Source organism: Penicillium angulare (genome assembly GCF_028827245.1).
Source record: "Penicillium angulare strain IBT 27051 chromosome Unknown utg000011l_segment0_segment0, whole genome shotgun sequence".
NCBI lineage: Eukaryota > Fungi > Ascomycota > Eurotiomycetes > Eurotiales > Aspergillaceae > Penicillium > Penicillium angulare.
The window spans coordinates 1,179,951-1,195,982 of NW_026623170.1; the positions used below are offsets into that span (position 1 = coordinate 1,179,951).

Sequence of the window (16,032 nt, forward strand, 5' to 3'; positions counted from 1 at the left end):
GAGGGCGTTTCGACAGAAATGTCACCGTGGTGCATCCAAGTTAAGATCTCGACGAAGACATCAGGATCCTCTTCTGGAAAGCAAATAGGATCGATCACATGAAATGGGATGCTCAGTGGGATTGCTGTATAGTGAGTCAAAGTAGGGAGAGGAATTGCACAATAAACCCACGTGAGTATCAAATGGAGTCTCATCAGCCCCTACATTGATGTGTACCATTCCAGCACTGATGACACTGAGATCCTTTATCAGTACAAAAGAAGCAAAACATTTCAAGGGGTAGCATCCAACCCCCCAAGGTCCTTGGCCATTTCAAAGGCACCTTCTTGAGGACTGTCTGAGATTTTGGAAGCGCCTGAAGCGATACAGGGAAATACCACCCTAGTTCAACCGTTACGGAGAGACATACCCAATGATGCTTTTGGGCTAGTCATGTAATATATCTGCGGACCCCGGCTTAAGAGGGCTTCGAATCTGAAGATGCAGGTCCGCGGTTGAGAGACTGGTGGGAAGACTTTAGCATTAAGCCCCGTGACCCAAAACAGTTGATTCGATGCTACGGTCTGGAAGCTGCGGGCGTAGATCCACTACTATGGACCTAGATCCACAGCCTTAGGTCTACCAAGGCCTTTAATTGTTAAATGCGTCCTGTACAGCTGAATTGTCCTTTTAAAGGTTATTTTTGATTCTGTCTGTCGACTGGAACGCGTGTCTAGTTTATCAAAGGAAAAAGGAAATTGTTCGGCATAGTAAATTTTTTTCAAATTTTATTTTAACTTAAACCACTTTAAAATTAAAAACGCCTGTTCATTGTGGCCTCCTACGATTAGTGGTCTACCTCGAGTCTTACGATGCATGCAGCGGGGGCAGAGAAATATCCGGCAGCCTGGGGGTCCGGCAAATAGACAAAGCCAATCAGATCAAACACTGCAATATTATTAAAAATAAAATAAAAAATACTTTATATGACAAGAGCTTTTACCATAATAGCCTGGAAAATGTCGGAAAATACCCCATGGCAATCATGTTCTAGGAGGCGAGATATGAGGCAGCGTATTTCGGATTCCATTTTACAACCAGGAAGATGTTTCACAACAAGCTGCCTTGGAAAATTTTAGAAGTGATTGTAGCTGGATATTAGATATTGAACATGGACGTAGGAAGAAATCCTAATCAGTGAATATAACCGTTATCCGATACTTTCAATCCGGACACGATGCCACGCATTTGCTAAAACCCCACGAAAATTCCAAATTGGTCCATGGGAATCGGGCTGAGAATTGTATGCCTCGTCAACGGCCTTGACGACGACGTAGCTTCCAGCGGGAGGTCGGAGGCACTGGTATGTCCATAAAGACCAGCTCCATGACTTGTGGCCCTTGGGGATATCTGGCATGAGCTTAGCTTGACTCCAGGTTTGGCCATTATCAAGGCTGATGTCAACGCGGACGACTTTGCGCCCTCCCCCCGAAAATGCATAACCCTCTAATACTATCGAATCGGAGCCGTCAGTGCACTTATCTGGTCGGATGCCTGTGATTGCCGATTGCACGGGTGTGTCTTGGATACAAGGAGCATTGTCCCAATCAACGGTTTCACGCATCTCATTAGGTCCAAATCCTTTATAGTCTCGCTGCTGCCATTGTGACTGACTCTCGTCCTCCAATATGGAGATACGGCTGACCCATTTCACGCTACGTGCTGCAGTGCTCCCGGGTACCAGCACTCTAACTGGATACCCATGATCTGGGGATATAACTTCTCGATTCATCTCGCATGCAAGTAACACGTCTTGCCGTGGATCAAGAACTTTGTCCAGTGGTACAGATGTACTGTATGTGTCCTCACCATAGAATTCAACATGTTGTAAATCCTCTGATAGCTTTGCAATATCCAGTCCTGCGTCCATAAGTACGTCACGAAGAAGAGGACCACGCCACTCTGCATTGCTAATAGCGCCCGCTCCCCATTTAAGGCCACTCGTATCACGTCCAGAGCCTTTGTTCATATGCGCACGTCTATTACCTGAGCATTGCAGGGTAGCAGTGATGGTATGCTGTGGGAACTTGCTCCGTAGATCATCAAGCGTGTAGATCTTTTCATCAGACCCGTCTCCGATATCGATGGTCATTCTATATGAATCTTTTCCAACTAATGGAACCCAAAAGTGGTGTCGAACATAAAATACGGCCGTCTTGGTGATGAAAGATGTTAATTCGGACAGTGGTGACTCGGCATTGCATGGTCGATCTGTCAAAGTGACCAGGGAAGGGTCTCGAGCAGGTTCATTTGCAAATGGATCTTCGATCGAGCTCTTGGGTACCTCTCCATCAACAAGATCGGACGGGTCCACATGCCCAATAAGATACTGCTCCAAAACCTGATATACATCTTCCTTTTTGTGGATGGTAAATATGTCCCAATAGGGCTCAACTGCCGATCCAGCTGCCCGTAAGACCACTTTTCCACCTGGGTGACATTCAATCCAGTCTGTGATATCGTACACCTTGCTTCCTTTCATGATCCATGGCCGATCGGAATCTGGGCCATGTTTGCGAATTTCATCTAGCTTGAAAACTGTCTTCTTCGCGATGACTTCCTCCTCATGAACTTCAGGTTCAAGAGGGGCCTCGGCCAGCAGATGTGGCTCCTCCCCAGCTAAAGTAATCGCCACAGCTGAGACTGCGAAAGCAGTAAAAAGACCAGGAAGCAAAGACTTTACTACTCGGGAACCCTTGCCTGCTCGAACTTTTGAAGGAGAAGATCGTTGAGTGGTGTTTGCTTTCCAAAAAGGCATACATCTCCTTGGCAAGGAGCTTCCCTCCCTTCGGCATAGGCAGTGTGGCTCCATGCCCAAACTGAGCCCTCCACATAATGAACGGAGTTGAGAAGGCCTGTGGAGGATATGAAACATACCCGCGGCCGCGTAAATCCGGGTCCCTAGGACATAAACGGCTCGCATATTGCCACGGCTTGGTCGGACGTGAATCCCTCGGGACCTATCGATATAGTGGAAAATTGGATCTGGCGATGAGTGCGAGGAACCCAAAACTCCCTCACACTACCCACTGTTGCACTTCAGATCGCTCTTTTGTTCACGCTAAAACAAATGAAGATGCAGGGATATTAATAAAAAGGACCGCAGGAATCCTCTTGGGCGTCATTTCAGACCATGTTGTATTCCCTGGATAAACGGCGATTGCTTTAGTCCCCGAGGCCGACAAGTATGGCCATTAACTTGCACCAACATTCGACTCTTGAGATTGACCAGTATATAACGTCCCCTTCGACATTTTTTGTCATCATGGATATTTGTCGGCCTTGGATTTGCCATATAGGTAGGTTACTTCACTTCAAATCGGGTCGTTCCCTCCCATACAAATTGTAGTTTGTCGTGCGGCTTGTTTGGTGACACGGGCGAAAATAGAGCAACTCAGGCCTCTCATTGGCTGCAGTGTACGTAAAGATTAATTGAATCGCCGATAGCCACCGGGGAATGCGTGAGCTGCTTCTCATCCAATTAAAGAGCCGCTAAAAATACCCGGTCCCCCTGTGCGTAGCACTTCCTGCAGGTAGCAAGGAGCGCGGGGTCAGGAAAACACAAGCCATTTTGGAAGGAACATAATGGCTACACCGGCCGATAAAGATCATCGGGAAAAAAACCAATCAGTGCCTGTTTTTTGCCCGATGAACGCTATCGGCCGCCGTATATAGCCTTGGAAATAAAATCATCGGACTTGGGAAGAATCGAACCAAGACCCTCCTAGTTTGGCCGAGGGGATAAACATCCAAATCACCTGACCACACTAGGATCAATCAGGCATCACTCCCCGATAAGATAAAAACGGCGATAAGATAAGAGTAGCTTTCTTCGCGTCCTCATTTTCGCCTAATGAATGCTACGTTCCGCTCTAGAGCGGCTTGTTAACAAAATCCTAGAATTATTCAATTCGAAGTTTGTGAAAAATGTTCTTTCCCCTTCGTATCTAGACACCTTCCAAAAACCTGCACTAAAAGTTTGCCGAAGCGGCGGGCGATGTTGCTGTCGATTTACGATATCCATACGCAGAGCTCCACTAGCCCATGAATCGGGATCTTTTCATCTTCTTGAAAGTGGTGCGATGTCCCTCCGCGTGTTTCAGCCAATCCCAGGGTACCACTAGACTGAGAAATACCGATCCTGTCCAATCCGTGGATAACAATTCGCAAGCCACAAATCCGCAGTATCCGAAAGCACTGCAATGCACCCCAGAGGCGCATTGCGAGAACCCCGGGGAAACAATTGTATTGAAAAACTGGCTCTAAGGGAATATGCGGGTTTCAATCTCGGCCGAGAAACATTATATAAAAGGTATGGCTCACCTGGAACAAAATAGTTCCAAATACTTCAAGATCAAAACCCACCTATCCAAAACCCAAAACGAAGGAATAATCTCTTACATCATGGTAAAAAATCGTCCAGTTAACACGCCTGGAATATCGGAGATTGAAAAAGGTCACTCATTCGGTATGACTTTTGACAACCCTGATGAAAGTCTTAGTGACGAGGAAAGGAAATATATTGTAATTCTAAGTTCCAGATGATATTCATTTTCTTTGTCCAGCCCAAAGAGGACTCTGACCTTTTCACATAGGATACCCACCTTCTCCTCAAACTAGACTTGCGACCCCTTCCGCAGCTTTCGCTATTATTCTTGGCTGGCTTTTTAGATCGAACCAACGTGGGCACCGCAAAGATTGAAGGTCTACAGGAGACACTCTATATGACTGATGGTCAATTTAATGCGTGCTTGTCAATATTCTTCATGTCTTATGCCTTTACCAACGTTGTATTGAAACGGCTTGGTCCCGGAGTCTTCACTCCTAGTATCATCATGATTTGGGTGGGTGACACTCCTGAATATTCAAGCATACGAAGTACTCTCATTGGTCCAAATATAGAGAGTTATAATGATTCTTATGGGATTCGTGCAGAACTTTTCCGCTCTCATGGCAGTGCGCTGGTTTCTTGGGATGGCAGAGGCTGGTCTCCCCCCGGGTATCAGCTATTATCTATCATGCTGGTACCGGCGCTCTGAGCTAGGCATCCGAATGGCTATATATTTTTCATCTGCTGCATTGGCTGGGACTTTTGGTGGGTTACTTGCAGCGGCGGTTTCAATGATGGATGCGGTGGGAGATAGGCCTGGCTGGTCTTGGATCTTCATATCAGTAGAAGGTCTTGGGACCCTGATTCTAGGGATCCTCTCATTTCGAATGGTGGTTGACTTCCCAGACAAAGCGAATGTCCTATCGGAAGACGATAAACGCCGGGTACTCCGGCGATTGGCGTTGGACTAACAGTCCAGCGCAATGCACCAAGATTGGGAATTGAATACCTTCAAGTTCATCTGGGCTAGTCTAAAAGACTGGAAGACATATTATATACAAGTTTGTTCATTTTTATGGGCGCGCGGGGGGGGGGGGGGGAAGCTTGTATGCCTTTGCATTATTCTAACCTATCATTGTTGAAGAAATGGTAAGAGTATCATGGTAATTGGATCAACCTAATATAGATGATAACATTTACCAGGGGCTTACTGCGACCAAAGCGCAGCTATTGACTGTTGCTCCAAATGCTGTCGCATTTTTCACCACTGTATTAGTCGGGTACATTGGTGACCGTACAAACGAAAGAGGTGTTTTGATTATGAGCTGCTCTGTTATAGGAATGACCGGCTTTTGCATGTTGGTTGCAGTCAATAATGCGGCTAGCCGATATGCAGGCACAATTTTAAAGAGCAATGGCCATCTTCCCATTTGTGGCCAATACGATAAGCTGGGCTAGTAACAATGTTGAAGGTAAGTAAAAGCCCGAAGGAACTCCTTCATTTCTGTTTTCTGATTGAATCATATAGGTGTCTACAAGCGCGGTGCTACCCTTGGTATCATGATCGATTGGGGTAATGTAAGGGTATGCTCCGGGCGCGGCATACTAAGGCCTTAGCTAGCAGAAAGCCACTAAGCTAAGCTAAGCTTCTTAACGGAAGCTTAGCCGCCTGGAACCAATATATCTAGTATCGCACTGTTGCCACTGCCGGAACGGAGCTACTCCGTGACAGGTAACTTGAATGGCATTGTTTCAGCAAATGTCTATAGAGGCAAAGACGCCCCTTACTTTTGACTGTCTGCTTGTTGTTTGGCCCGTTTCTTCAAGAAGTTCTTTGACGCATCGAGAATATAAAACGGAGAAGTGTCTCGCGCGATGTATGGCTTCATGGACTCGGCCCCGAGCAGATCAATTTACCAGGTGACCAAAGACCGGACTTCAAATATGTCACGTAACTGCCCATATTCCTAAAATTCCCTGCTAGGATCTGTCAATTTACATCGAGAGAGCCATCCAGTCATATACTTATTGATGTCAGCCCTGAGGGTGCACATACCCCGGAAGGACATTATGACTACTGGCAGATGGTAGTCAATGGCTTATTTTCCTGCCAATTAAAAAGTCATACAAAGAACTGAATTTTAATGCCGGAGAGTTCACTGAATGAAGCATATCATCATATTTCCAAATGGAGAACGTTAATGCACTCGGTAATGATCCACCATATGAAAACAGTCAACCTACAAGTTGAAAGAGGACAAATATTTCGACTTCCAAAATTCGCTGGAAGCCACCAGGCTAAATCCTGTACGGCGAGCATCTCATCTTTGGATATCAATAGCTATTAGCCAGACCGTATATAAATTCCGCACTCGTATTTCGAGGGTAGGGACACGCAATTTCAAAAGCTGGAAACATTCATTGTGGAATACTTGCTTAAGGGTGAACCGACCCCCCTCTTCCCCCACTAGTTCAGGAAATCTCGTAGGCTCTAAAATACTGCAATACGCATAATAGAGATTATATCCTACAATTTGGAAGTTTACAAGATCCCCACATCGGGGAACTGTAAATTTACGGACATTTGACATCGGATCTAGTGGAATAACTGGCTAGCATCAGAATTAGCTGTCTGATCCCTGCCGACCAGGTACGCTGAAACAGACATGGATGAAATTTCTTTATTACTTTCCATTCCGGAGGCACCCGCAATGAGGTAGAAATATCCTGAAATAAGCTAGTATTACGTTCGAATTATCACGGTATTTTTAAGCAGATCCCATAGGACATGTCTAACGTATAGAGGCAGGGGTTTACCATCCGCTACTAGTAAAGTCAACGGAGACAGACCGTAAGACTAAGTTTTCCTCGCTAGTTTTCAACGTGATTCGGGCTATTTTCACTTACCCGAAAGCGTTAGAAAAATACAACTAGTAACTGGGCAAAGCCTCCTTGGCTTGGACTCAGACTTTAAGCTTAAATAATTGGGCCAAGTTCATTCTGTCACATTATGTCAATTTCTTCGATCCACTAGATCTCACTTCCCACCACCAATATACTTGAAAGGAAACACATTTTCAAGACCCCTTCTGAAGTTAATTACGGAGAAATGCGTACGAATGGACATGAATAGCAATCATGTGCCTGCGTATTGCCATAAAATGAAATTCAAGGAGTATAGTTCTCGATTTTCACCCCCACTGTCTTTGTTCAACAAATTTGCCTTCCTGGTTTCCGGGTTTATCGATATCCAAGTCCAATATATCTGGAACTTTTAACCCAGCGGCCAAATGGTGCCGTATAAACCAGAGAGACACGCCATCGCGGTAAAGCCAAGGATCTTCTGTTCTACGTTGCCAAGTCTCGAGCTTAGATCTCAAAGTCGTCAATACGGAAGTGTAGTCTGGATCATCCACCAGGTTGTTGACCTCATTTGGATCATTTTGCAAGTCATAGAGCTCTTCAGGTGGCCGAAAGAAAAAGTCCTTTAGTTTTCGATCACCAATCATGATATCCTTTTCTGTTGAATTTCGAACATCCTCCCAGGAAAGAGAGCCGTATAAGTCAGCAGCAAACGGGAAGTCCAGTCGCCATGCTAGGTTTCGATGATACTTGAATTGACGGTCTCTGATAAAACGAGTGGGCCAGTAGTTTGTGACCTCATGGAATGTATGAGAACCAAACACATGATCGAACCCAGGAAGCTCAGAGGTGTTGCCAAGAACTGAAATAAGAGAGCGCCCAATGCGCTTCCCACTTTTATCTTCAACCCCTGGATGTCCCAGATAGTCGAGAATAGTGGGGAGAATGTCAACATACGAGACCAGATTTGGGCTGACAGCTGGCGGCTTGAGGGGATCTTTGATAATTAAAGGTAGTCGTACCCCTGCATCATACAATGTTGTCTTCGAGTTGATAAAAGGTGGCCCATTATCACTGATAAAGATGACGAGGGTGGAATCTGTCAGCCCTGCATCAGATAAAGCATCCAGTGTCATACCAACACCCTGATCAAGCCTATGGATTGAGTTATAGTATTGAGATAACTCCAATCGAGTACCAGGTGTGTCACTGATAAATGGAGGGACCTCCACATCATCTGGGCTATAATCTGCGTGTATGATTCGAGGATCGTACAATGTGTCATTCCCAAATCCACCTCGTGTTGAATCGCGGTGTGGGTCAATGAATCCAACCGTTAAGCAGAATGGATCTGGACTTTTGCTAGCGTTTCCAAAGAACTCTCTTGCTTGGTCGGCGACCAGAGCGACATCCCTTGTATTACTCTCTTGTATCTCTCCCCAGGGGTACACATTGGATGGCCCAACATGAATCTTTCCTAGGATACCCGTCTGATATCCAAATTGATTCAGTAAATGGGGCATTGTCTCAACGTGATCAAATGTAACAAAATGGTGTCGATGACTGGCAAGTCCATACTGTCCATTCTGATGAGTATGGAGACCGGTATAAATGACAGAACGGCTGCCACTACAGGAGGCAGTGCTTGCAAAGGCATTTTCAAACCGTGTTCCCTCATTCGAAAGTCGATCGATGTTTGGCGTGGCGATATATTTCGCGCCGTAGCAGCCGAGCTGCTTTCCAAGGTCATCGGCTATGAACAGAAGAACATTCCTTTTTTCAGACATGATTCGAACAGCGAAAAAAACAGAGATATCAAAAAGTGAAGATGGCCACTCAGAGGTCTCTATAGATGAGGGCTATTTAGGAACGATCGCCCCCATGTCCAGTGCGTTGGGCGATTCTTTATGAATTTCGCTTCTACCCCGCTACATGGCCACTAGCCTTAAATAGCCAATGGTACTTAAATACCGTTACAATTTACCACAATGCACCAATAGGAAGCTTAATACTTCTAGAGGTAATGGTCTTATTTTCTAACATGACAGTTCGTGCATTCTGTAAGATAATCATAATGCCACTACTATGGAATAGAAGAGCATGAGTCTTCATCCTTTAAAAGCAACGCGCCATATAGGTAGCAACTCAAGTAGTTGACGTGTATCACCTATATTTATCTCCTTTCTCCAAAAATACGGTAGAGGCTTTGAGTTATTGTATAACTCCCTTTCGCGTCTCGGGCAGAAGGCTTTGAAGTAAGGAATGACATTAAAATGCAACGCATCGCTATCGCTTAACCCGAGTTTGACAAGCGATGAACGAAGGTTGAACCTGATATCAGTTACGATTTTCCACCAATGAAGGGATTTCTTTATCCGAGCGTAATAATATTTCCATCGAATAACGGGGGCCGGGGTTGATGCCATCCGCACTGGCATGGCGAAGCAACGACCAATACACTAGCGTGGTCACGCAATTCCTTACCACCTATATTGAAGCTACACAAATCATTGATCTCTAAATATTACAAGGCTATTAACCAAACAGAAATCAACTTGTGAGGTCTTTATCTGGTGGGAAATAGATGCTGGAACTCCGGGCGTTTATGGCATCATCATTTTCGATAATAACGTGTTCTGCGGCGCACGTTAGCAGGCAGCTTAAATAGATACACCAGGATCTCAATTTAAGGTGTCAACTTGAAACTAGTAGCTCCAGGGATTTCATTATATTTTCCATCGTTTAATTCTGGGTGATAAACTTTGTTAGACCTGCTGCATCTAGATGGACAGTCCACCATCTGGCGAGGTTGGCTTTCATGAGCAACAGAATCCAAAAGATAAAACACAAGTGACATTGGCAGAGGACGGAGATTCCGCTCAGCCACTTTCGGTGTTCTCAGGTCTTTGGAAGCGTCGCGACAAGAGGGATCCGGATGCCATTGCTACAGTTCGCAGTGTTTTCGATGACCCACACCTTGCTCCCTACTACGCACCTCATTCTGATTATGAGAATCTTCATCGTTTTGATCCAAATGAACGATGGACAGTTCGCGAGGAGTCTGCCGTGAGGAGAAAAACGGATTGGACAATTCTCCTATGGATACTGGTTATGTTCTTTGGGCTCAACCTTGACCGTGGAAATTTGGGGAACGCCGCGGCCGATAACCTTCTGGATGATCTGAACTTGACCACGAATGACTACAACAATGCACAAAATATGTATCGCATTGGATTCCTCATTGCCGAAATTCCATCGCAAATGGTAGGTAAAAGGCTAGGACCAGATCGATGGATCCCGCTACAAATTATCGCCTGGAGTTTTGCATCAGGAGGGCAATTCTTCATGCAAGGCCGCAGTGGTTTCTTTGCGTAAGTACTCAGCCAAGGAACTAGGCGTATGTGTATTATATAGTACTAATAAACTCCCATCAACAGCTGCCGCTTCCTTCTGGGTTTCTTTATGGGAGGATTTATACCCGATTCAATTTTGTACTTGTCGTACTTCTACACAAAGACGGAGATGCCATTTCGCCTGGCTCTTTTCTGGTTCACCGACTCCATCTCCGGGGTTATCGCATCTTTCATAGCATACGGTGTATTGCACATGCGTGGAGTTGATGGCCGAGAAGGATGGAGATGGCTTTTTCTCATCGAAGCTCTTATTAGTCTTGTGATCGGCTGCCTCAGCTTCCTTTTTCTCGTTCCTGGGCCTACGCAGACGAAAACCTGGTGGAATCCAAGGGGCATTTTCAATGAGAGAGAAGAGACTATCATCGTCAACCGTGTATTGCGCGATGACCCCTCTAAGGGCGATATGCACAATCGACAAGCATTAAGCTTTGGCATGTTGTGGCAGAGCTTGAAAGATTATGATTTATGGCCAGTCTATCTAATCGGCATCCTTTTTGAGATACCAACAAGTCCACCCAAGACCTACCTGACTCTTTCTCTAAAGAGCATTGGGTTCGGCACTTTCCAAACAACTCTGTTGTCGATACCAGTCACCGTGTTTGCCGCGATCAATCTGCTCTTAGTCACAGAGCTGAGTGAACGGTCGAAACAAATATCCATTGTTGGTTTATTGACACAAGTATGGACATTGCCACTCTTGATTGTGCTTTATACATCAGCCGGGTCCTTATCCAATTGGGCTATGTACGCGGTATCGTTTGTTTTGCTAGGTTGGCCCTCGCCACAGGCCGCTCAAGTGGGATGGTGCTCTCGTTTGAGTAATTCTGTCCGAACGCGAACAGTTAGCGCTGCGCTCTTCAACATCACTATTCAACTTTCTGGGATTGCCTCCTCCAACATTTACCGTTCAGATGACTCGCCTTTATATCGACGCGGCAATGGGCAGCTCATTGGTATAAATGTTGCAACTATTATAGTTTATGCCCTTGCAAAATTGTATTACACTGCCAGAAACCAATGGAAGAAAGAACGGTGGAATACTATGAATACCGAGGAGAAAGCAACTTATCTTGACACGACTAATGATCAAGGAAACAAACGTTTGGACTTTCTCTTTGAGAGTTAATCTTCGAGGACTACTGCAAGGCCTAGGTGGCATAAAGGACTCTGGAAATGGAAAATGAGCGACCGCCGGCGCGCGTGAATAAGTTCGAACCTTGGCAACTTGAAATGTTTGAATATAATTTGAAAGTGAATATCCATCGATCCATGATTTAGATAACATTGGATTTTGAAACATCTTGCTCTCAAAATGCTATTGAGCAGAATTCAGATATACAATGCATGTGAATCTTTTGTGTTGATGACTTTGTTTCCAATCTCTTTCTTTCTTTCTTTATTTTTTTTGCAGACATAGCTTGATTATACAGTATCAATACTACTATTAGTTTTTATGTCTTATCCCGATCATTAAAAATTAAAATATACTTATGTAGATCCAGGGATGATACAATGCTTGTATGCGTGCTTTGATGTTAATTGTCACATTGTATAATTACTAGTTATCAGCACAGGATAAATCCCCACGGGTCCGCCCGAAAAGAAAACAACACGCGAGCTCCAGTTGAGGCAAGCCAGGCTGAAAAATCCGAGACAAAAAGCAAACATTTCTGAAGAATTCAAATCGTTCACCCCCCTTGGCGATTCGGAGGCGATTCCTGGGCCTCCTTCGCATTCCGAATTGGTACAAGTGCTTACCGTGCACTTCATGATATAAGCACCACGCCTACATTCACGCAGGGGCTCGCTCAATGCAAGTAAGATCGGAGCAGATTCGCTATTAATTGCTCAACGTAGCGAAAACAAATCCCCGGGGAATCAAAAGCCGACAAACAACAGTAGCTGCATCTCCCGTTCGTGAGCACGAATGGAAACTGTATGTACGGAGTACAGGTCGGTCGGGTATGATTGCCTCATTCTCGGGCTGCAGGCAACTTATGCGCCTCCATTGAGTCTTGCTCTTGGCATTCTTGGCAATACACCACAACATCGTGGTAACTTGATCCAGCCCCCCATTTCCCCCTTCTGGGCGCGCCTCCAAATACTAACTAGACATGCAGCTAACTGGAGAACTCAGCATGTATTTGCTACTAAGTCCGATTCGCCCCTCCCAGATACTCAGATTGTTCCTAAATCATGCATGCGACTGTAGGTGTCTCAGATGAACGAATGAATAAAAAATTATCTTTTCAACATTGCCCCCCCCCAATCTCTGCCCAATCTCTTTCATCCGGTACTTTGTTTGCGGGGATACCATGACAAGTCGAATGTGATGGGGAAATTCAGGGTCTTACACAACTGCCATGAAGAAAAGGGTTATCTATTAGGAATCAATTCAAACAATTGAATGATCTTTGAGACGACTTTTCCATCTCAATGAATCTCGACTTCACTATGTCCATCAGGGGTCCTATCGGGTCTCAGACCAAGAACCTCTTCTCGCCAACGCTTAGATTGCCTGCGCAAGATATACTAGCGTCACATGGCCCCATCAACCCTGGAGTTGATACGAAGTGATTCATTGGAATAAGCCGCTATCATCGCACGAAACTCTCAAGTGAAGATAGATCAAACGATGCGTTTCTTGGCGATGCCGGACGGCTCATCAGCAGAGGGGAATTAGTGGAATCATGCAACTGCACACGCTATAATCACCACGGTCATCTTGGCTGCAGATTTTCATTAGTGCAAGAACCCCATCTCACGTACATCTAGCCCGGCGGATAGACCTACATGAGTTTGGTGGCCAACATTAGCGATGGGAATGGATGACCTGCGCGAGGTGTTAAATAGCGACCCATACCCCTAGTCTTTGGAGTCACAATTTCAATTCAAGGAACAGGGACGATTTTCATTAATCCTTGTATTTTGGCCACTTCCACGCCCAGGGTGGTTATCTAGTCAAAGTCATCCCCGATAGCATTGGAGCCCTTGCTTTGAGCTTGTCCGCAATAAAGTCAAGGCCATTGTACTCTCCTTTTTCTGGGTATACCTGAATTATCTGTCATGTCTTCGATATCTACATCAGCGCTCAGCCAGGCTACTGTTTCTTCAAATATCTTGATCATAGCCAGGGATTCAGGGTCAGCAAGCGTTGCAAGTCTCGGACTCAATGGCTATGGAATTCCTTTTACTACTCTCTTGGTTCCACAAACAGGGGCTGAACTCCCTTCACTTGAAACCGAACTGGGAGGCAACTTTGGGGGAATCGTGGTTGCTTCTGGAATTAGCTATGATTACGGCGATTCCGGTTGGGCAAGCGGCTTAACAACCGATCAATGGAATCAGCTTTACGCCTATCAGCTTGAATACGGGGTCCGCATGGTCCAATATGATGTATATCCTGGGTCGGATTATGGGACTACCGTGATTGGCACTGGATGCTGCGACAGTGGCGTGGAACAGGACATCTCATTCACGGACGTGTCTGATTTCCCCACGGCTGGACTGCGCACAGGTGCTGGTGTGAGCACTGAAGGCCTTTGGCACTACTCGGCTTCAATTCTGAATACCAGTGACACCAAAGAAATTGCGTCCTTTGCTGCCAATTCGGTCGTCACAACTGAAAGTACAGCTGCGGTCATCAATGATTTTGATGGCCGCGAGCAGATGGTGTTTTTCATCTCTTTGGACCCCTCATGGAGTTCTACCTCAGCATATTTACAACATGCTTGGATCACTTGGATGACCCGCGGTCTGCATGCAGGATGGCGTCGCGTTAATATCAACACCCAGATTGATGACATGATGCTAACCACTAACCTTTACGAACCTGCTGGCACGACGTTTCGTATTACTCCGGACGATCTGAGCGCAATCCGTGATTGGATCCCAACGATTAATGCCAAGATGAATTCTGGTAGCTCATACTGGCCCGAAGTTGGGTTCAATGGCAACGGGAACATCGATACATCTTCCAACATTGATGATGGATGGGGTATTTGCAGTGGCGGTGGTGTATACCCGGCCGGTATCACTTCACCTCCAGCTGAGTGGAAGAAGCCTGTAGGAACTGGTACTGACCGGTGGCCTTCCACACCAACTACCTATGATTGGACTATCGACTGCACTATTCGGGACCCTTTGTTGCTTTGGTGGCAAGAGAATCTCAACAGCTTCGGTATTCTTTCTCACACTTTCACCCATGAGGCACAGGATAATGCTACATACTCCGATATCTACAAGGAAATTAGCTTCAACCAAGCTTGGCTGAAGCAGGTTGGGCTTGATCAAGGAGATCATTTCACTTCCAATGGTATCATCCCACCAGCTATTACTGGTATTCATAATGGTGATGCCCTTCAAGCTTGGTGGGATAACGGTATCACAAACTGCGTTGGAGATAACACCCGATCGGCCCTGCTGAATAGTGAAAATCCCATGTGGCCGTACTGGACAGTTACCTCCACTGACGGCTTTGATGGTATGCAAGTTAACCCTCGCTGGGCCACTCGTATCTACTATGATTGCTGTACTCCCGCCTGTACTCTGGACGAGTGGATTAACACCTCAACGGGCAGTGGTACATTCGATTACCTACTTGAAACCGAAAGAGACGATACAATGCGTCACTTCTTTGGACTCTATCATGACCCATATATGTTCCACCAAGGCAATCTACGCAACGTCGACACAGACCCCATTACTGTCAATGGAGTCACAGCTCAGTATTCCATTTTTCAGGCCTGGGTTGAGGTCGTGGTTCAAGAATTTGTTCGAATCGCCGAATGGCCTCTTGTAACTATCAATCATGCAGATGTAAGTTCGACATCTGTTTGTACACCATGTGTTGCTAAGATGTTTACTAATTATTATCAAAGATGTCTGCGGGCTTCAAGGCTCGTTATACCCGTGATGCTTGTGGATACGCCCTCAGCTACACCACAGAAAATAAAAAGATCACTGGGGTAACTGTATCAGCTACCGATAATACCTGTAGTGAGCCTATCCCAGTCACATTTCCCGTGGTTCCAACTAGCACCAAGGGTTTCGAGACCGAGCAGCTTGGCAGCGATCCTTTGACCGTTTGGGTTCAGCTCTCAGGATCCCCCGTTTCGCTCACTCTGTCCACGCCGATTGCTCTTTAATTGTCCGTTGAGTCGCCAGGCGATGGAAAGCCGTCTCGTCACCACCCCCTGGCATGCTCTTATCCATCTGCTGAATATAGTCTCTACGCTCTTCTTTAAGTAGTGTCACTTCAATGTATATTGAAACATAAAAAGCGTGCATACTTTGGTAATACAATGGTACCAGATATGATGATCTTGATGAATTCAAGAATTCCACCGATCCTTCAAAATAAATTAAGCCTTCTTTCTCTTTGACTCC

At 45.6% G+C, this 16,032-nt stretch overlaps 5 protein-coding genes across 5 annotated transcripts; 3 read left to right on the top strand and 2 right to left on the bottom strand.

Moving 5' to 3' along the window:
* Window positions 1-1,189: 1,189 nt before the first annotated feature.
* N7478_012599 (uncharacterized protein) lies at window positions 1,190-2,797 on the bottom strand (the record flags this gene model as incomplete). The annotated part of the gene is made up of 1 exon (XM_056928813.1): window positions 1,190-2,797. The coding sequence occupies one exon, from the start codon at window positions 2,795-2,797 to the stop codon at window positions 1,190-1,192; it is 1,608 nt and encodes a 535-aa protein (XP_056773371.1).
* A 2,153-nt stretch (window positions 2,798-4,950) lies between these two features.
* N7478_012600 (uncharacterized protein) lies at window positions 4,951-5,340 on the top strand (the record flags this gene model as incomplete). The annotated part of the gene is made up of 1 exon (XM_056928814.1): window positions 4,951-5,340. The coding sequence occupies one exon, from the start codon at window positions 4,951-4,953 to the stop codon at window positions 5,338-5,340; it is 390 nt and encodes a 129-aa protein (XP_056773372.1).
* A 2,220-nt stretch (window positions 5,341-7,560) lies between these two features.
* Window positions 7,561-9,018, bottom strand: N7478_012601 (sulfatase family protein; the record flags this gene model as incomplete). Its single annotated transcript, XM_056928815.1, has 1 exon — window positions 7,561-9,018. One exon carries the CDS (start codon window positions 9,016-9,018, stop codon window positions 7,561-7,563), a length of 1,458 nt encoding a protein of 485 aa, XP_056773373.1.
* Window positions 9,019-10,015: 997 nt separating this feature from the next.
* On the top strand, window positions 10,016-11,770 carry N7478_012602 (putative MFS transporter; the record flags this gene model as incomplete). The annotated part of the gene is made up of 2 exons (XM_056928816.1): window positions 10,016-10,602; window positions 10,669-11,770. 2 exons carry the CDS (start codon window positions 10,016-10,018, stop codon window positions 11,768-11,770), a joined length of 1,689 nt encoding a protein of 562 aa, XP_056773374.1.
* Window positions 11,771-13,710: 1,940 nt separating this feature from the next.
* On the top strand, window positions 13,711-15,791 carry agd3 (putative extracellular serine-rich protein; the record flags this gene model as incomplete). Its single annotated transcript, XM_056928817.1, has 2 exons — window positions 13,711-15,462; window positions 15,525-15,791. The coding sequence occupies 2 exons, from the start codon at window positions 13,711-13,713 to the stop codon at window positions 15,789-15,791; spliced, it is 2,019 nt and encodes a 672-aa protein (XP_056773375.1).
* Between the last annotated feature and the right edge of the window lie 241 nt (window positions 15,792-16,032).